Source organism: Stigmatopora argus, chromosome 20 (assembly GCF_051989625.1).
Source record: "Stigmatopora argus isolate UIUO_Sarg chromosome 20, RoL_Sarg_1.0, whole genome shotgun sequence".
NCBI classification, from domain to species: domain Eukaryota; kingdom Metazoa; phylum Chordata; class Actinopteri; order Syngnathiformes; family Syngnathidae; genus Stigmatopora; species Stigmatopora argus.
Window position 1 is genome coordinate 6,655,121 of NC_135406.1, and position 22,598 is coordinate 6,677,718.

At 40.4% G+C, this 22,598-nt stretch overlaps 1 protein-coding gene and 1 pseudogene across 3 annotated transcripts in view; both read right to left on the reverse strand.

Annotated features, from left to right (window-relative positions):
* Positions 1–22,598, reverse strand: part of LOC144065907 (uncharacterized) — a 215,196-nt pseudogene that overhangs the window by 29,285 nt on the left and 163,313 nt on the right. The window lies entirely within an intron of this gene.
* Positions 1–22,598, reverse strand: part of LOC144065918 (uncharacterized) — a 29,464-nt gene that overhangs the window by 1,919 nt on the left and 4,947 nt on the right. The window contains exons 1-2 of one of the 2 annotated variants that reach the window (XM_077589157.1): positions 2,834–3,150; positions 1–612 (exon numbers count right to left, since the gene is read on the reverse strand). The exon at positions 1–612 is cut by the window's left edge and continues 1,919 nt beyond it. In XM_077589157.1, the coding sequence (XP_077445283.1) occupies positions 1–612; positions 2,834–2,945 (724 nt within the window). In that variant the 5' untranslated portion in view covers positions 2,946–3,150. Of the gene's footprint in view, positions 613–2,833; positions 3,151–22,598 lie in introns of those variants that run through there. The other variant, XM_077589158.1, reaches the window with a different exon arrangement.

Sequence of the window (22,598 nt, forward strand, 5' to 3'; positions counted from 1 at the left end):
TAATTAAGTTTCCCTTGTGTGTAAATGTTTTACCACAAACTGTACATGATAAGGGTTTCTCCCCAGTGTGGCTCCTCATATGTGCTTTCAAAGTAGACTTTTTCCCAAAGGTTTTTCCACACTGAGAGCATTTCCAGAGTTTGCCGTCCTTAAGACCTTCATTGTCATAAAGCAAGTCTTCGGTATCTGATAACGGAGCAATTAAATTGTCTGCTTGCTCTTCAGCTGAGCTGCCGTTCGGAGTCTCCGCCCCTCTGCCGGCCACGCCCAGATCATCTTCACTCTTGAAAGGCTCACCAGTTGACACGGTGACATCTTCTTCCTCCTTTTTGATTTGCTGTTGAGGGAACTCTGGCTCCTCCTCTTTAATTTGGGGTAACTTTAAGGTGTGTGCAGGCTCCGCCCCTCTGCTGGTCACGCCCAGATCCTCTTCTCTCTTCAGGAATTCACCAAGTGACCAGGTGACATCATCTTCCTCCTTGATTGGAAGTCGCTCGTCTCTCATTTGTTGTTGAGAGAACTCTGGCTCCTCCCCTTTGATTTGGGGGAGCTCGAGTTCCTTTTTAAGGCCAGCAGACTTTTTCCCATCAGGACCAAGATATTCTCTGAAACCTGCAAAGACACAAAAATAAATGATATGTTTTATAATCTGTCTATCTAACGAGAAGTCCTTTAGGTTAGACTGGGAATGTAAAGTCTTATACAGTGGTACCTCGTCATACGACCGCTCATCATACAAAATGCTCGTCTTACGGGGGAAATTTCGATCGAATAATTCGCCCGTGATGCGGTCAAAATTTCGTTATGCGACCAAGCCAGGTGGCCATGGCTTTTTTTTTTGCATGTCTTTCGTGTACGTATAACAATATTTACGAGCACCGGATGAGCTATTCAGACCAGGAAACGCACAACGCCCATGCGCGGGGAAAAGAGGGCTTTCTGGGTAATGAAGTATACTCGTGCTCGCAACAGCATCCCCGGTAGCAACTCTATCATAGGCGCCGTTCGAGGGGATGCGAACACAGATGCTACAAGCTAAAAGGAGCCGCTAGCCAGCGCCCCCGAAGCTCCCATGAGCAGCGGTGCGATCGCTGATAAGACTGCTGCTCGTTGGCAAGTGGTCGTGCGTTCTCCGATTGTGAGGACATTTGTGTGCATCATTTTCGGAATATTTTGAAGGGAATAGTACGACAGCAAACAGCCCATCGATAGCGAACATGAGGGTGGAGTGTTTGTTCTGTTTACGAGTGCGTCGTGTGGAATACAAACCGAAGCCCCCCGCCCCTTTTGTGCGTCTCTCTCTCCCCTCGGCGAAATCCGCCCAATTTTAGTTAGATTAAACACTATTTCTATTAAACCACTCGTTATTTATTAGTTTGTCAATATATGGCGAATTATAAGAAATAAAACATTTTTTTTCAATCCAATGTCCTGTTTTTGGTGTTTTTTTCAGAGAGTTGGAACGAATTAATTTGTTTCCCATTCATTTCAATGGGAAACTTTACCTCGAGTTACGAGAATCTTGTCATACGAGCTCAGTCCCGGAACGGATTAAGCTCGTATGTCGAGGTACCACTGTACTTATACCGGCGGTGGTTAGACTGGGAATGTAAAGTCTTATACTTATATCGGCGGTGGCTAGGCTCGTAACATGACATTAACTTGAAATTTAACTGAAATCAACTCAAATGACTATACACACCCACACATATTTGACCACCCGGAACCATCTCAATAAGCTCGTATCTCCAATTTGTCTCATATCTCAAGGAAAAAAAATGCTCGGAATTTAGCTCGTTTCTCAAATTTCCCGTAAATTGGGACACTCGTATGTCAATGTATTCCTGTAATATGCTGGCTGCCACAGCAAATGTTCAATTATTTACGTAATAATTAAAGCACTTGCGGGTGACCCACATTGTAATCAACAGTTTGAGGAAAACAGAGTTCACCTTCAAAATTAAAGTACAATTAAGAGCACACCTACACATTTCAATGTTTAAAAATGTTTTGTTTTATTAAACCCAAAGGATTCTTTAATCTCATCTCATTTTCTGAACCGCTTTATCCTCATCAGAGTCGGGGGGGGGGTGCTGGAGCCTGTCCCAGCTAACTTTGGGCCAGAGGCGGGGGGGGGGGCACCCTGATTTGTTGGCCAGCCAATCGCAGGGCACAACAAGACAGACAACCATTCACGCTCATACTTAGGAGCAATTTAGTGTGTCCAATCAGCCTACCATGTCTTTACAATGTGGGAGGAAGCCGGAGTACCTGGAGAAAACCCGCACGCGTCAAAATAAAAAGGTAATTTTTTAATTAAAAAAAAGCCTTTCTATAAATGGTCATTTTTTAAAGAAACTGATACTTTACTATACATGGTCTTTTTTATTATTAAAAAAAGCCTTACTATGCAAAGTCTATGCATGTCTTTGGAGTGTGGGAGGAAACCGCAGTACCTGGAGGAAACCCACACAGGCCTGGGAAGAACATGCAAACTCCACACAGGTGGACTTGACCTGGATTTGAACCTAGGACCCGAGAGCTGTGAGGCCGATGCGCTAACCACTCGCTCCTCTGGGCCGGTTTTCACATTTTTATGAATTTATAATTTTAAAAAAAATTCCAGTGCTGAGTCCTAGTAGCAAGCGGAAGACATGGGAGTTGCTTCCGCTTGAAAATTTATTTAAAAAATAAAAGAAAAATCCGTGATGTAGTGAAATGCTGAGGGATTACTGTACTTGAATATGCAATTGCAGCGCACAAAAAAGCACTTCTACAATTACCATTAAGCCTTAATGATGAAGGGAATATATAGATATAAAAATGGACCCACCTTCCATTCTGTGAAGGACAACTTTTGCATAGATTATTTTGCAAAATGTCGAGTTTTCCTCGTGGAACTTTGCTGCTCTTTTCCCACACGTAAATTCTGATGGAGACGCCATTGATAGCTGCTAACTAGGCTAAATTAAAGAGGGCGCAAAGCTTCAAAGTTCTTCGACGACTTTAAGAGTTGATCCTTTTATATATGCTAACAGGCTGAGCTAAAGTAGGCCGCAAAACTTCAACGAGGTCTTGAAAATGATTTTGGCTGATATTTAAGGTCATAAAGTAGCTTATGCTAGACACGTCGGGGACCCATAGGTTAAGCTAGGTGGCGAAAACTGCGCATGCGCGGTGGTTGCGTCACTTCCTTCGATTTATAAATGTAAGAGAGTCGGAAATAGGAAATAATTAATCTTCAAATGTTCTGACGTGTGGTTTGAGCAATAAATGTTTGCCCAGGTTTTAATTAAATTGAAAATTAAATGAAACAAATAACTTGAAGATTGCGTCTCAAAAGGAGGCGTCGCAAAACGCGCATGCGCAGAGAAAAATCGTCATTGATAATGGAGCTGTTGCTGTTTCGCCGATTGGCATCACGGGAGAAGTAGTTCTTCAATGAAACGGTTTGAACTCGCAGGAATCAGTCTCTTATTTAGGTAACGCTCCCTCGTGGTCAGGAGAAAATTTGTTTAATTTTAATTTCAGTATTCGTGGACATTATACACAATAATTAAGACACTGTCAATCACAAGTTATCGAAGAAGCGCAGAAATTATATCAGAAAATTTGCAATTTCTCAAAGGTGTCTTAAACCCAAAAGGAAATGTTTGTTTTTTCTTTTATTAACATTATTCCCTCAATCTGGACCAACCACTAGATGTGAATTATATTTCTTGATTTTCCCATTTTTAACGAATATTTGCAATTTTTTCATCCTTATTTTTTCTTTTTGTGTTTTAGTTAAATGAGTATTTAGTAAAATGTAAAAATAACTATATAAAAATGTTTTCTGTTTTCCACTTCAATTTTGAACATAAAAACATATTTCGTTTCCTTTTGAAATTAAATGATTAAAAGACATCTTCCCTCAGTAAGAAAAAAAGCAAAAATAAACATAGTTTTAGATCTATAAAAAATGTAAAATGCAAGGCTTGTCATTCAGTTCTTTGTTCATTTGGAATTAATAGGTAATGAAGCTATAATTTAAATTGTGCCATACTGTTTGGACCGAGTGCACTTTCCCCCAGTCTTCCTGTCGGGGCCAGTCAATTGTCTTCATAACTATGGACTGAACAGGACAACAAGTTCCAGGCCAGACGGATGATCTACAACAGGGGTCTCAAACTCGCGGCCCGCGGGCCAACTGCGGCCCTCGGGACGATAATTTGCGGCCCCCGTCTTAATATGAAAGATTAATGTTTGTGCGGCCCGCAAGATTGATATGAATGACACTTGTTGTGTTCGGAGCTGAATGAACCAATCACGGTGAGGTATACGGCTCTGGAGGGCGGGACATCGGCCGGGCTGTCCAGTGCCTCGCTCACTCACTCATTCATTCCTCCAATCAGCTGGGCGAAGGAGAAGCCGTGAAGCTGATCACTCCGCTCGGCGCGCACACTCCTCCGCTGCTCTCAGCATAGAACTGAATGAGGCGCTATGATCCGTGATCCAGCCTGTGTCAGTGTAGCCATCTCCGCGAGTGAAACGGAGAAACGGAGAGCGAAAGGGCGCATGCGCCACAAACCCGCGCGACTGAAAGTGAAAGATCAACCCGAGACTCATTCCAAGTGGAAAAACATATTACACTGTAATAATTACAGAGCCCCAGAGATGTCTCTTTCAAAGCCTGCCGTGAAGAGAAAGGTCGGTGATGAGCACAGACAGTTTCAAGAAAAGTGGCGAGTGCAATATTTCTTTGTTGAACACAGGGGCAGCCCGACCTGTCTCATTTGCATTGAAAAAGTTGCGGTGCACAAGGAATACAATTTGAAACGTCATTATACTACGAGACATGCTGAGGAGTACGAAAAATACCAGGGAGATGAGAGAGCCAACCAGGTTGCCAGTCTTAAAACATGTCTTCTGAGGCAACAGGATTTCTTCAAGAAGGCTACCAAAGACAGTAATGCAGCAGTCGAAGCTAGCTACGCCGTTTGTGAGTTGATTGCTAAAGCAGGAAAGCCATTCACAGAAGGTGAATTTATCAAAAAGTGCATATTACAGGCTGCACATATTGTCTGTCCAGAAAAGAAAAGTCTGTTCAACCACATCAGCCTTTCTGCCAACACCGTGGCAGAGCGCATTTCTCACCTGTCAAGTGACATTTATGATCAACTGTGTGAGAAAGCACAATGTTTCAGTGTATATTCAGTGGCTCTTGATGAGACCACAGACATCACAGACACTGCCCAGCTCGCAATATATATCCGTGGTGTTGATGACAATTTTAAAGTAATGGAGGAGTTGCTCACAGTAATTCCAATGCATGGCCAGACCACCGCGAAGGAAATATTTCACCAGCTGTGTGATGCCATTAAGAATGCCGGTTTGCCATGGAAGAGCTTTGTTGGAATAACAACCGATGGAGCCCCATCATTGACAGGGAGGAAGAATGGACTGGTAGCACTTGTTCAAAAAAAACTGGAAGAGGAGGGTGTGGAGGAGGCCATAGCTCTGCACTGCATTATACATCAGCAGGCCCTTTGCAGCAGATGCCTGAAGTTTGACAATGTGATGTCTGTCGTTGTGAAATGCATCAACCAAATCAGATCCAGGGGCTTAAAAAGCACAGAAGGTTCTGTGCTTTTTTAGAGGAAATGGAGTCAGAATATGGGGATGTGCTCTACTTCACTGAGGTACGTTGGCTCAGCAGGGGAAACGTGTTGAAGAGATTGTTTGAGTTGAGAGCAGAAGTAAAAGACTTCATGGAGATAGACGGGGTTGCTGACCCTGTGCTAAGTGATCCCAAATGGCTCATGGACTTGGCTTTTCTTGTTGATATCACACATGAGCTTAATATACTGAACAAGAAGCTACAAGGCCATGGGGCAACTTGTCAGTGCTGCCTATGACAATGTGAGAGCATTCTGCACTAAACTTGTGTTATGGAAAGCCCAGCTCTCTCAGACAAACCTTTGCCATTTCCCAGCATGCAAGGCTCTCGTGGATGCAGGCATACCATTCAGTGGTGAGAAGTATGTTGAGGCCATTTCGAAGCTACAGGAGGAATTTGATCACAGATTTGCAGACTTCATGACACACAAAGCCACATTTCAAATTTTTGCGGACCCCTTCTCCTTTGATGTGCAAGATGCCACTCCTGAGCTTCAAATGGAGCTCATTGACCTGCAGTGCAACTCTGCACTCAAAGCCAAGTTCAGGGAGGTGAGTGGAGAAGCAGACAAGCTTGGGCAATTTTTGAGAGTTGATCCCCATACTTGTGTGTCTTCTCCACCTTGAACTTCAATAAGTCCAAGTACAGGTCCAGACTTACTGATGAGCATCTTCAAGCTCTACTGAGGGTCTCCACTGCTTCCCCCCTCAAGCCAAATGTGACTCAGCTATGTGAGAAGAAGCGCTGCCAGGTCTCTAGCAGCAAGAAGTAGGCAAGAGAAGCCGTGTTCAGAATATTTCATGTTCAAAGTTCCATTCAAGTTCAGAAAGTTAAAGGTTAAAGAGCTGTTAATACAGACATTTGAAACGGAATAAAAATAATTCATTTTCTCTACTTAGCCAGCCAGTGTATGTCTACTGTATGCTCATTATTATTATTTTATTTTTGTATTACTGATTGATTTATTTTTTTATTCATCTTTAAGTTAATTTATTTAATTCATTATTTTTTGTCAAAAAATAAAGATATTTGATAACGTTGGACTGTTTTATCAGCGCTTTTCTTGTGGAAATCCTGATGCGGCCCAGTCTCACCCAGACTCTGCCTCTAGCGGCCCCCAGGTCAATTGAGTTTGAGACCCCTGGTTTAGACTGTCGAAATGCTTGCTAATAGAATTAGGGGTGTCTTGAGCCCTGGGGAAAGTTTCACCTTATTCAACAAAGAGGAACTGCCCCAGGGGTCCGGAGCCTGTTTGAACCATTGTGTGAAGATTGCGGGAGATCGGGAAAGAGACTGTAAAGGTGTTACCTTAACATACATCAAATAACCTTTTGTAACTAAGAGATATCCCTCTCTTTCCTTTGATCAGCTTGAAACTTCCTGTAACTTGACACAATAAGAGACAAGGCTAGAGGAGACATCTTCAGAGTGTGTCGGAGGATTGAGACGAGAGCAGTCCCGAGACCCTCTCATTTTTAAATAAAGTTGACTCAATTCTCTGTGCTTTTCCTTCTTTCAGATTGGTGATACAAATGTCTGGTGTTTAAACCTAACAGTCTTGCACTTTTCATCTATTTAGAAACATAAATTGGATGATTTGAAGTTTGAAGATGACTCGGAAAAAAAAATACCATCAAATATCCTCACCTTGCCCGTGTTAAAATTATACTTATCATGTCGTATTATCCGGAACTCCGTCAACGTCATCCACGATAAGCAGGTCGCGCTTGGGTGAGGGAGCCAAACAAACCACGTTGCCACGTATGAACTGCATTTAACCAATATTATGCAAACTTTTTTTTTCTATTTCCTTATATTCTTTCGCATTTGTTCTTTCATTTCGAAAGGACGTTCTTTGACCACAGGAAACGGCGCTCCACATCTGAGGCGCATGGACCCGGAGAAGAGCCCCCTCCCTAGCCGATGCGGATCAGACGTCGAACGCCGTCTACGGCGGTCACGGCGAAACATAATTGGATGGATGATTTAGACATTTTTAGGACACAATTGTCCATGCTCTAGTGCCGTTGCCATCACCAAATAATTATACTTAATTTCATGCTGCGATATGAATCTGGATCGGAGCGGTCCTCAAATCGGCAAGACGTTTCTACTAAGGGGCGTAAAACACATTGGCATGGATTAACTGCATTTAGCACACGTCGCCCACAAACTTGACCGCACCCAAAAGATTTTTCTTCATTTGACTACGCCGCTCTTTGGCCACCGCAAACAAAGCTTGAGGCCCGAGTCCAGTCGACTCTGAAAATTGGATGAGCCCCCTCCCCGTCGACGGGGGTCGAACGTCGAGCGTCATCTACGGCGGTTGCGGTCAATCTCATTGATTGACACCTCATTTAAAACTATGGATGGATACTTTCTAGACTTTTACGACACACTGAAGCTACAATTTGAATCCATATTCATCGCGGAAAGAGTCAACTTAGCGTGACGGCTTGTCGTCTGGGGATTGTCGGGAACATCCAATGAACAGGTTGTGCCTGGGTAAAAGAAAAACAATTCCATTCAAATGGACGTCAATGAGTAGTGTTTGTCACAAAGGCTCCATTACTGAAATTGATTAGGTGTGCAATGGGCCAAATGAATTAATCGGATCTAGAAACACGCAACGATCAAACTAAATAGAAATAAAAACGCTACTTTCATGTTGAAAGTTACATTTGAACAAACAAGCAATCGGAAATGACAACACTTCTTACCTTTTCAGGGACTTTATCTGAAAAGACGCACGGACCAAAGATGGATTAAAACAACACAAAGAAGCAAATAATATCCCAAAAATTGTTTTTTGTGGACTTCAGAGCCTCAAACTATTTTACTGATGTATTTATCAACACAAAAACCCATAATATACAAATAGACCCATATATATATATATATATATATATATATATATATATATATATATATATATATATATATATATATATACATATATATATATATACATATATATACATATATATATATATATATATCCATACAATCATACATACATATATATATATGTAGAAAACAAGTTGACCGTATATTGAACAAGTGTAATTGTACAAAAAAGTTATTATTTTATGTGTGTATATATATATATATATATATATATATATATATATATATATATATATGTATATATACACACATATATACACATATATACATATGTATGTATATATATATATATATATACACACACATAAAATAATAACATTTTTTTGTACAATTACACTCGTTCAATATACAGTCAACTTGTTTTCTTTTTTCTTTTTACAACTTCGAGAAGTCCTTCTCAACTATTCAACAGGGTAAACAATAAAATATCAATAACATAAATTCCTTGCTATGACCATCATAAACACTCCTACAGGGTAATGGCGGCCAAAGGTAGCGTACTGAATGTTACATACATGTGCATGACCACATCGCACATTCACGCTCGCACTTCAAAAGTAAATAAACAATACTAAACATTATCTTCTCTCTCACACGCTAAACAGTGTATATTGCAAACCACAAACTCAACCGACCTCTACAACAACCAGCATACCTTGAAACACAGGGACAAATAATCACAATTGTGATTCGTTGTTGCTTCCTCAACCCAGCCTTACTGATATAAAGAAAAACTCCCGTGTTGTTCAATCTATTTGCATAAGGCATCAATAATCGAATACTTATCTATACCAGTGGCGGGCGGTGCATTTTCTGGTAGCGCCTTCAACGTATGAATCCAACCCTCAAAAACTATGTTATGGCTATAAAACCTCTACTGCAGCTACAGCTGCAACACAAAAGAAAAGACAGCGATGAACGTCAATGGCGTACGGGCAAACATTGCCCGAAAATGGGGTAAAATCCAGCCGAAAACAGCATTTATTGATTAAATACAAATACTGGAGCTTTTTAGACATCAGAACCGGGCCCGGAGTATCATTTCCCCGGTAAAAAGACACAGATGAACGTCGATACGTCCATACGTGAAATGACAAAAAATGCATCAAAATACTAAAATTAGGTAAAATCCACTTCCTAGCATCATTTATTGATTGAATACAAATACTGGAGCTTTTGAGACATTGCAACCAGGCCAGGGGGGTGATTTTTCCCGGGAAAAGACAGCGATGGACGTTGTTGGAGTAATCATTATTATAAATGTGTTTGCAATGCTTTTATGTTAGAGTTGAATTAATATGTGAAGACAAACGCTTACGCCAAGGTCGCTCTCCAGGACAGCTGAGTCCAATGAGAGATACAAGTTCGCAAGGACATAAAACAATACACTGAGTTCTTGCTCCGAGGACTGAGTACTGGAAGATACGCCTCAACCCTTTCCCCAGATACAAGTTCGCAATGAAGATCTGTGAAGGATGCTTAAATTGTTGTTGATTCAGCGGATGGCTATCAATCAACTCGCATATTGTTTTTCCTTTGTGACGCTAGTTTGACGCTAGGTTTGCTTGATTATGGAATTGTTTTGTTTCTTGCTTACGCAATTGGATCGAGTCGATAACCTTGTAATTGTTTTGATTTGAGGCCTTAAATGGGCAGGACATAATGCCACTCGTTAGAATAATCTTGTGGGGCGAGCGGCCGGATGTATTCTCTTCTTGCAAGAATTAAATGTGATGTGACTACAGATGCCTTTTTTATTGAAAGCTGAATTGGAAAAACCTAAGGATAAACCTACAATTGGATGAACCTAACATTTGGTACTTCGAGCCTGTGGTCAAGATACCGAAGCAGAATCCAGGTCGCTCCCGTTCGATATCTGGAAAGACCGTGCACGGCGCTTATATACCCTTTTCCGGGCTGGATAACTCGAAGGAGCGCCTGGGTTCTCGACGGTTTCGATGACTAACCCTCTGAAAGAGACATCTGGGGTCATATCTGGTAAGTCCACGTGAATGTCTGCGTTTGTTGACGGGTTCCAAATGCGCGAAGGGGCATTGCACGTGAGGTCCATTTTTTTTAAATGAGACTCGCGTCCAGGGGACTGCGACACGCGTCCAGGGGACTGCGACACGCGTCCAGGGGACTGCGTTAAAAACCCTGGGTATACTAGTCGCTGCCAGGTAAAGAGACAGAGCTGGAGTCTATAAAACTAGGGGCAGTTCGGGGTGTCCTGTGCCGTGGTCCGGAAAGGTACAAATATAACTCTGACAGTATATCAAGCTAGGGTATACATTTGTGTTGCGTGTGTTACGTGTTGCGTGTGTTACGTGTTGCGTGTGTTACGTATGTCCTTCCGCGGAAAAGAAATTTGCTAACTGATAACTGAGTGCACGCGAGCTCCATCCAAAGATGGGCAGCTCGAATAAAAAAGCGGCTAGCGACGACGATCCAAAACAGCGTCTGCCGTGTAGAGATTGGAAGTTTGTTGAAAGTCAAAGCGCTACAAGAGTTAAACACCTAAACTTATGGATAACCGAGTATGGGTTTACTGGACAGCTTAATATGCATAAAATACTGGATTTACAAGATAAAATGCGCGTTAAGCACAAGAGTAATCTGTGTAAAATGGATAATGATGGATATGAGGATACAAATTATTGGTTTTTGATGGCAAAAAAGCGTTGTGATAGGAACGTTAGGAAAATTGAGCGGAGTGAGAGCCAAAATGTTGATAACAGCGGGGCCGGAAAAGCAGAGCCTTCTGTCTTGTTCCACAGAAAGAAGGGTGATAAAACGGGTCCGTTGTGTGAAAAAATAAAAGATAGCGAAATGTTACCAAGGGGTTGGAAAAAAAAAAAATGAGGTTAAACAGAAATCGGGTTTTCAAAAATGCTATGTGCTGGGTTTGTGGAAAATTGGGGCATATATCGCATGATTGCCTGGACAAAAAGGTCTCAAAAAAAAAAGACAGGCCTGCTCAAAATGATTTTAATGAGGATTTTGAACATGAGGATGTGGAGCTAATTTTAAACCAGAGATCACATTCTTTGTGAATGAATTCAATTGGAGTTTTTTGTGTGATGCTGAAAGTTGTAAAACAGCAATTAAAATGGTTATTTCCAAGTGCTAGACATACTTTTTAATAGTATCTAAATGTGTGGTTCCCATGACTTGATTTATAGCCTTACTACTTATTAAAAAATGAATATTCCATAATAATTCTAACAACTGTCAATGTACTGGAATGAAATGGCTTATTGTGGCTTATCCTGGTTTCGTTCCCGTCTGCTAGCGGGAATATTTGGGTTAACAGAAATACAAAACGGCAAATTAAATGTTTAGCGGGCTTGCCAAAACTGCGTTTTTGTCATATTCTAAACTTGCCAAATAATGCGTTGATTGCGGGGGAAGCGCTCTGTTTTGGTGCGGCTGATCTGACGGTGTTAGACATTATAATACAGTATAGTATGCGCGCGGACCGCACAAGCGACTAAAATTTTTGGGGGACCCCTTCCGTGGAGAATATTACAATTATTGGCCTTGAGGGCGCTGAAGCAAACTTGAGGGCAGAAATGGGTTTTGCTAGTTGTGCTTGCAGCATATTGTGATTATGGGGTCTTGGCAAACTATGGTGATATAGTTGGATATCGGGAGAGTAATTAATTTAGTGTAATTAATTTAGTCTTCTCTAAAAAGCGTTATAATTGTGTGCACAGGAGGACAAAAAGAAAAGCGTTTTGGAATTTGCAAACAAAGATAAGAATGCTGCTTCTGCAGCGAGCGTGAAGGTCACAGTCAGCGGCTAAGGGCGCGCTTCCGTTTAAACATTTTGGAATGAGAACGAAAAATAGTCTGCAAGGGCGCAAGGTTCCGCGATTATCTTCGCATTTATTTTTGGGATTTAATCAGAAATGTCTTTCGAGGTGATAGAAAATCGGTTTGGCAAAGATTGATTTGGTAAAAGCTTTGGAATTGAGAATAATACTATTATTATTATTTTCTTTTTTTCTTTTGTGAAGTTCAAAGGGCTCTTAATTGAAGAGAGCTAGTTTTGGAGGATAAAACGATTGGCTGGTTAAAGAAAAATGAATGGATTTTTTACAATATTATGGCATATTGGTGACAATTTGTGGGTCCTTTATTAAGCATTGAAAATTGTAATTAGGAAATGCCTAGTAAAAGGTGGATTTCTCTAATTTAATTGTAGATTTTTCTTGTGGTAACAGGGAGCTATAAGAAATGGCTCTTATCTTAAGTAAACATAGTATGGGGTGATTTGCAATTTATGTCTTAGGTATTAAGAGTTATTTGGTTGTTAAAGAAATCAGACATGAAATTAACAATGCGGAAATGAGAAATTTCATGGCATTCGTCCAAATTGTTAGGTAAATTGAACCTGGCTGGGGTAAATAAGATAATTGGTTAAGGATAGGCATAGTTTCCCTAGAAGAAACATGTAGCGTCTTTCAGTGCACAAAAGGCGTTCCTTGTTTGACCTAGAGGGGGAATATGCTTTGGTATAGGTCATATTGATGACTATTGGGACGTTATTACTGTCTATTACTTTAGGGGCATACAAATTAAGAATTAATTCCATTAATTCCAAATGAACATATAGTAACATCCCAGAATGAACCCAACAGACGTCAATGGTGAAACGCCAAAAATTAAACTGGGGTAAAATCCACTTCCGAGCAGCATTTTGTGATTAAATACAAACACTGGAGCTTTTCAGATATCAGAACGTGGCCCACAATTGAAATATTATTTAGGAATATAGCCATATTTGTAATTTTACTCACCCTTTTTACACAATATCCATCCTCCTTACTTTCTTCTTTCCTATCGCCATCGAAGCTAATAATGAAAGTCAAGCCTGTCCTGTCATATTTCTGGCATAGTCCGTTTTGAAAATGGCTTTAAATCAAAAATACAATATACTATTTGCTTGTGGAGCTAAGTTAGCACACTGAAAGTGCCGCACACACCATATTCCCGGCTGTAACAGGGTTGCTAGCTTCGGCGTTGACCGCCCTTTCTTAATGATGTCCATTTTTTTTCTGGAAAAGTCCGTCTGGAAAATAGCTTTGTGAGAGAAATCTATAACAAAAGCCATTTGTTTTTGCCACTGTCGGCCATGTGGGTGGAGTTTGCGATCTCTGGCTGCTTTGGCCCGCCTACTAGCCAATCATAGTTTGTGAAAGCAATGACATGTCCCAGCCAGCAAAATGCTAACGCCTATGAAAAATCATTGTGGGGTTGCCAACTCGAAATCTGATTGGTTAAAAGCAACAGTCTAGTTTAATGCAGCAGAGCCCGCAAGAACTGATTGTGAAGGCTTTGAGGCAGATCTGATCTGGCAACAAATAATGGCTGAAATGTGATTGGTTAAATGCTTCAATATGAAAACACACATCTGGAAGCAGTGCAACCAGGGGGAAAAGCAATGAAAGGAAGCTAACAGACTATTTGGAAAAATAAGTATTGATGGACAAAATATATGATTCAGATATTTCTTAGGCCAGCAGAGAAGGCCTTGAAGGCCCTGACGGCCCACCGCTGATCTGTACTATATCTATACTCAATCTAACCTAGTTGCACATCCCCAACATGCGATCGTTAATGGGGTGTAAATTAAACACTTTAGCATGTCACACCTTCACGTAGACAAATTCAAAACGGAAGTCACGTGAGCAGTACAACCAGAAAGTTTGTCCACAGCGGTCAAGTTGGCGCCCTGAGCGAGCAATGGCAGGCACAAGTGAGTTTTTTCACGTTTTATGCAAGATACAGTTTTGTTTTTCTTGAATTTCCTAATTTAGTCTCTACTTTTTTGGATAGAATTGTGAAGTAAATAAAATCTTCAACGACACTAAATTTTCTTATACAGTAATACCTTGACATACAAGTGTTCCAACATACGAGAAATTTGAGATACGAGGAAAATTCAGAGAATTTATTTTGCCTTGAGATACGAGACAAATTTGAGATATGAGCATTCCAGATGGTTCCCAATTGTGAGTCGGTGATAAATTAGAACAATAAAGATGTTTTTCCGTTATAACAGCCTGTTTTTGTTTTTTTTAGGATGGAAACTGATTACGTAATTTGTATTTTGTTCATTTCTATGGGAAGAATCGACTTGAGATACGAGTAAATTGACATACTATCTCGATCCCGCAGTAAGCGCGTATCTTAAGGTATTATTGTATTTGAATAGTGTGGATTGATATTACACATTAAAAAGTGTAAACAAGATTTTAGGAGGCAAAATACAATTATACTTCGATTACAATGATCTTTCATACAGAAATTGATAAAGCAAACAAAGCCGTGATTGGCCAATGCTTATCACACCACATTTGCGTCTTAAGTCTATCCTTACGACTAAATCTCTGGCAAGAAGCTGAGCAGGAAAGGGGTTTCTGACCGATGTGGGTAAATGTGTTTTTAAGATATTCCTGCCACAAATTGAGCAAAAAAGGGCTTTTCTCCTGTGCGGGTTGTTAAGTCTTCTTTTCAGGTTCCCTTATGTGAAAATGTTGGAACATTAACTGCGCCTGGAAAAAGTTTTGGAATTGTGTAGCTTTTTAATTGGGCTGTTGTAGCGAATCTGTGGCCACAGACTGAGCAGGAAAACATTGTTCTCCAGTGTGGGTTAATAAGTGTTCTTTTAAGCTTCTCCATTGGGAAAATCTTCGACCACAAACCGAGCAGGAAAATGGTTTTGCACCTACGTGTGTTCTTGCATGATTATTTAAGCTTCCCTTCACTGTGAATGTTTGACCACAAACTGAACACAAAAATGGCTTTTCACCAGTGTGGGTTCTTATGTGAAGATTTAAGTTTCCTTTCCGTGTGAATGTTTGACCACAAACTAAGCATGAAAATGGTTTGTAACCAGTGTGGGTTCTTGTGTGCATAGTTAAGTGTACCTTCTGTGTGAATGTTTGACCACAAACTGAGCATGAAAATGGTTTGTCACCAGTGTGGATTCTTGCATGATTATTTAAGCTTCCTGTTGGAATAATCATTATTATAAATGTGTTTGCAATGCTTACTTAGGAATAGAAAGCCTTATTATAAACATGCTTACTATATTAATCAATATATTTACTTATTAGGAATAGTAATGCTCATCCTGAATGTGTAACAATATTAAACAATACATATATGTGTTGAACGTTGTGCTTTTATGTTAGAGTTATTGGCATTAATAAAAGCCATTTTAATGCATGCCTTGCTAAAGTAAGGACTGGTCCACATCAAGAGGACAGGGCATGGAGAGGTCTCACAACAATTGCTCTTGGGAACTGCGAACTGTTTTCGGCTTCGGAGGACTCAGGACAGGTGCTCTTGGGAACTGAGGACTGTTTACGGCTTCGGAAGATGGACTCACAACAAGCGCTCTTGGGAACCAAGGACTGTTTTGGGAAGCCCCTCTTCGCTGAAGGGTTCGCATCGAAACTCGCTTGGGAAGATTCGACAGGTCCTACGATTGTTTTGATAACTGTACAAAGTTGTTGTGAGACTCTACGAATGTTTAGACTTCTGTGGGGCATGGCGTGAAAATCTTATGATTAAATTAGCGAAACGGACTTCGAGTTGTTAGAATGATCTTGGCCGGAGACGCGGATGGATGTATTCTCTCTTGCAAGAATTAAACAAAGATATGACTTCCGATGCCTTTTTATTGAAAGCTGAATACGGAAAAACCTAAGGATAAACCTACAATTGGATGAACCTAACACTTCCCTTCACTGTGAATGTTCGACCACAAACTGAACAAGAAAATGGTTTTTCACCTGTGTGGGTTCTTACATGACTATTTAAGCTTCCCTTCTGTGTGAATCTTCGACCACAAACTGAACACCAAAAGGGTTTTTCACCAGTGTGGGTTCTTGTGTGTATTTGTAAAATAAAAATTGTAGAAAAGGCTTTACCGCAAACTGAACACGAAAATGGTTTTTCACCAGTGTGGTTTCTTGTGTGTCTTTGTAAAGCACGCTTTTGAGAAAAGGCTTTACCGCAAACTGAACACGAAAATGGTTTTTCACCAGTGTGGGTTCTTGTGTGCATTATTAAGTGTTGCTTTCGAGAAAAGGCTTTACCGCAAACTGAACACGTAAATGGTTTTTCACCAGTGTGGGTTCTTGCATGACTAATTAAGATTCCCTTCCGTGTGAATCTTTGACCACAAACTGTACATGAAAAGGGTTTCTCCCCAGTGTGGCTCCTCATGTGTGTTTTCAAAGAAGACTTTTTCCCAAAAGTTTTCCCACACTGAGCGCATTTGCAGAGTTTGTCACCACTGGGATTTTTCTTAACATCTTCAACATCATCATCGTCAAAAAGCAAGTCATTGCCATCTACTAAAGGAGCAATTAAATTTTCTGCTCGCCATCCTTCTGTTGAGCTGCCGCTCAGAAGCTCCGCCCCTCTGTTGGCCACGCCCAGATCATCTTTACTCTTGAAAGGCTCACCAGTTGACCATTTGACACATTCCTCGTTTTTGATTGGAGGTTGCTCTTCTCTTTTGCACTGTTGAGGGATTTCTGGCTCCTCCTCTATAATTTGGAGCAAAGTTGAGGCGTTTTCAGGCTCCATCCCTACGCTGGCCACGACCAGATCATCCCACTTCACGGACTCACCAGGTGACCAGGTGACATCATCTTCCTCCTTTTGGATTAGAAGTTGCTCTTCTCTCATTTGTCGTTGAGGGAACTCTGGCTCCTCCTCTTTGATTTGGGGGAGCTCTTTAAGGCCAACAAACTCTTGCCCATCAGGACTAAGATTTTTCCTGAAACCTGCAAAGACAAAAAGATAATATGTATCACTACATGTAGTCGAAAATGGGATTTTTTTTTCTTACTTTTACAAGTTTATTATCACAGCATGGTTGATTATTTTGCAATAATATATGCCAGAAGTCACGTTTTAGTTTGATCCAGTCATCTGGTACACAATTTAAAGACAAAATAGTGGTGACATTCAGATTACGTTGATTATTTAAAATATTTTATCCTTTTCATTTATTGTTATCATCACATAAACCTCCAAAATTATTCCAAAATCTGATTTTTCACACTGACCGCTTCCGATTTGAGTGATGCAAAAATAAGTAATGTAATGTTTTTAATTGCATAATTTTATGAGTAGGTAAATGGTTTTTCACCAGTATGGGTTCTTGTGTGGGATTTTAAATATTGCTGATGCGGAAAGGATTGATCACAAACTGAGCATGAAAATGTTTTTTCTCCAGTGTGGGTTCTTATGTGGCCTTTTAAGTAGTTCTTTTGAGAGAAAGCTTTACCACAAATCGAGCTGGAAAATGCTTTTTCACCAGTGTGGCTTCTTATGTGGGTTTTTAAGTGTTCATTTTGATAAAAGGCTTTACTACAAACTGAGCACGAAAATGTTTTTTTCGCCAGTGTGGGTTCTTATGTGTATTTTTAAACTTCCATTGTGTGCAAATGGTTTACCACACACTGAGCACGAAAATGGTTTCCCGCAACTGTGGCTCCTCATGTGTTTTCAAAGTAGACTTTTTCCCCAAAGGTTTTCCCACACTGAGAGCATTTGCAGCCACTGGGATTTTTCTTAAGACCTTCATCGTCATGAAGCATGTTGTCGCCATCTGCTTGCATTCCTTCTGCTGAGCTGCAGTTCAAAGTCTGCGACTCTCTGTGTGCCCCACCCAGATTATCTTCCCTCCTGAATGGCTCACCAGTTGACCCGGTGACATTTTGCTCCTCCTTTTTGATTGGAGATTGCTCTTCTCTCTTGTGCTGTTGTTGAGGGAACTCTGGCTCCTCCTCTTTAATTTGGGGCCATGCTGAGGCGTTTGCAGGCTCCGCCCCTTCGCTGGCCACGCCCAGGTCATCCCTTTTCACAGACTCACCTGGTGACCAGGTGAAATGATCTTCCTCCTTTTTGATTGGAAGTTCTCTCATTTTTTGTTGAGGGAACCCTGCAAAGACACGAAGATAAATGATTAAACATTTTCCAATTCAAATGACTGAATTTCTTGTTCACAGAAATGAAACCAAACAGAAGAGGGCGACATACATTCATTTCGTCACTGTTACGGCTGTCAGCCTGGGTATACATTATGTTGTGGGTTGTCATGCCTCCTCCAATCACGGTCCACATCCTGCCCTTACTTAAACCCTCCTATTTTGCAGTTCTGAGCTCGACTGTCTGGCATGCAGGTCCTAAGGCAGTGGAGTCCTTACTTGCTTTAGAAGACACCCTTGTCTAAAGTTGTAAGTTGTGTTTGCCCCAGATTCACCTTATTTGTGAGTACTATATTCATTGTTATATAGGGTTAACTTTATCAAAACATTTATGTTTTGATAAAGTTAATTATTTTGGGCTGCATAGGGGGACTTTAGATAAGGTTAGACACCCTGGGGTATACATATAGTGGTACCTCGACATAAGAGCACCCCGACATACGAGCAATTCGAGATAAGAGTAAAAATTTGAGCAAATAATTATCTCTAGATACGAGACAAATTTCGAGATACAGGAAAGCCAGGTGGCCAAAACATGAGGCTGTTTATGATTTTACCGTACTGTCTTTTTTGCCGCATCTCTTTCGTGTATAACAGATATTTACGAACACTGGGCGGAGCATTGCATTTTTTTCAGTGTTTTTTTCCATCACTCAGCGCGAATGGCGGAGCGATCACTAATACGAGGAGTATATATTATTTCTCGTTGGTAAGTGGTCGTTTGTTATCCTATTGTGAGCACATTTGTGTGCCTCATTTTGGGAATATTTTGAAGGGAATACAAAAGTAAACAGTCCATCGATATTGAAAGTCATGGTGGAGGCGGGGCAAATAGCCAACCCGGAAGAAAGGTATCAAACTTTAATACAAAATTAGAATTAAGTTTAGTGTAAGGTTAGATTAAATTTATTTTTGAGTGTCTGCATCGTATTCCAACTTCATTTAAATTGGTTTATGTTATGAAACGAGTGTGTTGCCGTGCAAAAAGTGCCCCCCTCCTCCGCCCTACTCTCTCTGTCCGTCTCTCTCTCCCCCCTTCGAAATCCGTATAATTTTGGTACTATTAAACACATTTTATTACTATTAAACCACAAGTTATGTGTTACTTTGTTAATAGATGGCGAATTAGAAGAAATAAAACTTTTTTCCAATCCAATATCCTGTTTTTGGTGTTTTTTCAGAGGGTTGGAACGAATTAATTTGTTTTTAGTTCATTTCAACGGGAAACATTTGTTCGAGTTATGAGAATATCGACATACGAGCTCAGTCCCAGAACAAACTAAGCTCGTATCTCAAGGTACCACTGTACTTATAATGGCAGTGGTTAGGCTGGAAAGAAAGGACTACAGTAATCCCCCAAATACCGCGGATGTAGACCAGACGTGGCCACGATAATCGAAAAACCCCTATTATTACTACATACCATACATGTTTTCGCATCTATACAAAATACAAGTACACAAGTACAATTATCAAGAAGTGTATTTATTAAATATCACATGTATCGGCATATGAAAAGACTAATGTCTTAAAATCTAAATATAATCTATAAAAAATTATATATACTTTAAGTAGTGTATTCACAGTGAAAAAAGTTCTTCTCCAATTGATTTAAACCAAAATAAAAACACTTGATTGGGAGCTATAATTCCAGACCATTTCGTCAGATTCAAGAGCCACAGTATCGTTGATAGGAGTAACAGGAGGAGCTTCTTTCGGTGGCCGCCGTTTATTTTCTTGTGCAAATATGATTTTGTACAAGGTCATGACACTGTCAAGAGGATTGCCAAATTCTTAAATTATAATGAACCATTGCTGTTTCGACGATTGGCATCATGAGAGATGGAGCTCTTCATCGAAAAGGCTCAAACCCGCAAGAATCATTCCCTAATTTGCTTAAAAATTGAATTTGGGAGAAGAAATAAATGGCTGAAAGTGCCTCTATCATATACAGTGGTACCTTGACATACGAGCACCCCGACATACGAGCATTTTGAGATACAAGTAAAATTTTGAGCAAATAATTATCTCTAGATACGAGAAAAAATTTGAGATACGAGAAAGCCAGGTGGCCAAGACATGAGAGGCTGTTTATCATTGTAACGCACTGTCTTTTTTGCCGCATCTCTTTCGTGTATAACAGATATTTACGAACACTGGGCAGAGCATTGCATTTTTTTCAATGTTTTTTTTCCCGTCACTCAGTACGAATGGCGGATTAATCGCTGTTACGAGGAGTATATATTACTTCTCGTAGGCAAGTGGTCGTGCGCTATCCTATTGTGAGGACATTTGTGTGCATCATTTTGGGAATATTTTGAGGGGAATACAAAAGCAAACTAGCATCAATAGGTTGCATCTGAAAGTCAGGGTGGAGGCGGGGCAAACGGCCAGGAGAAGGTATACAAACATAAAACAAAATTAGAATTAAGTTTAGTGTAAAGTTAGATTAAACTTATTTTTGAGTGTCTGCATCGTAATCCAAGTTCATTTAAATTTGTTTATGTTATGAAACAAGCGTGTTGCCGTCACTGTTCCCTCTAAGCTGCGCGCGTGCGCAATTGCGCACTACTCTCGTCTTCTCTGCGCAGCAGCAATCCTATGGCGCGCAGTAAAAAAAAACGGAATATATATATATATTTTTTCTTTTAACCCCTTTCTTCATGATGGCGCCGTTTAAGCGGCAGCCAGTGGCAGTAGCTCTGTCCACTTATGTTTTTCGTGTTTTATAGCATGTTTTACATGAAAAATTAGAGGGAACATTGACATGCACCTGCTTATGGCAGGTGTAATACTGGTGTGCCCATAGCGAGCAATAATGATGTCGTGACCGGATGATTCGCCTAAAGACGTTTCGCGCCGACGGACGTTTGACAGACGGACAGGTCTCCGAATGAACGTTCGTTCAAACAGCGTTTAATGATTAAATACAAATACTAGTATTTGTATTTAATCATTAAACGCTGTTTTCAGCTGGATTTGACCGAATTTGAGAGCATTTTGAGCCGTTTGGCGAATGGACGTATATGGACATTTTTTTGCCTCCATCGCGACATCATCGCGACATTTTACCGAGGAATTCACTTCCCTGGGCTCGGTTCTAATGTCCAAATTAGAGGGAACATTGGTTGCCGTGCAAAAAGTGCCCCCCTCCTCTGCCCTACTCTCTCTGTCGGTCTCTCTCTCCCCCCCTTCGAAATCCGTATAATTTTGGTACTATTAAATACATTTTAGTAATATTAAACCACTAATTATGTGTTACTTTGTTAATAGATGGCAAATTAGAAGAAATAAAACATTTTTTCCAATCCAATATTCTGTTTTTGGTGTTTTTTCAGAGGGTTGGAACGAATTAATTTGTGCAAATATGATTTTAGTTCATTTCAATGGGAAACGTTCGTTCGAGTTGCGAGAATATCGACATACGAGCTCAGTCCCGGAACGAATTAAGCTTGTATCTCGAGGTACCACTGTACAGGAGGTCTGGAGTCACGGTCCAAATTGAGATAAAAGAGCATGACGTCACCAGGAGCTCTTTTCTCTTTGCACAAATATGCAGCATCCAGATCATGGTGTTCAGTCAGATGATGCAGTTGGTCGTCCTCGACTCATCTGGAGACACGCGACTCACTTGGACAAACTTTTCCACCATCTCAACTTTTTGGAAACACTGAAATCCTTGAAGATAAGTTGGAGTTGAAAGAGCCCTGCTTACCTCAAAGCTGCCGACCTCCGTCGATCCCATTTCAGGAGTACCCTTGTCCCATTTCTGGAGTTTTTCCGGATTGAATGTGATTCACGCAAAATCAAAATAATGTGTAAAAAAAAAATAACGCAAGACAATTTAAGTCAAACTGTTAATATCATGTTTTTACATTAATTGCTTTTACGGGTAAACACCGGAAATTCCGGAGAAGTTGGCAGCTCTGGATGCTATGCACTGATTTTTTTTTTAAATACCTATAGCTCATGTTTTAAGAAATACTATTTATTGAATTTTAATTGGTGGTTTAAAA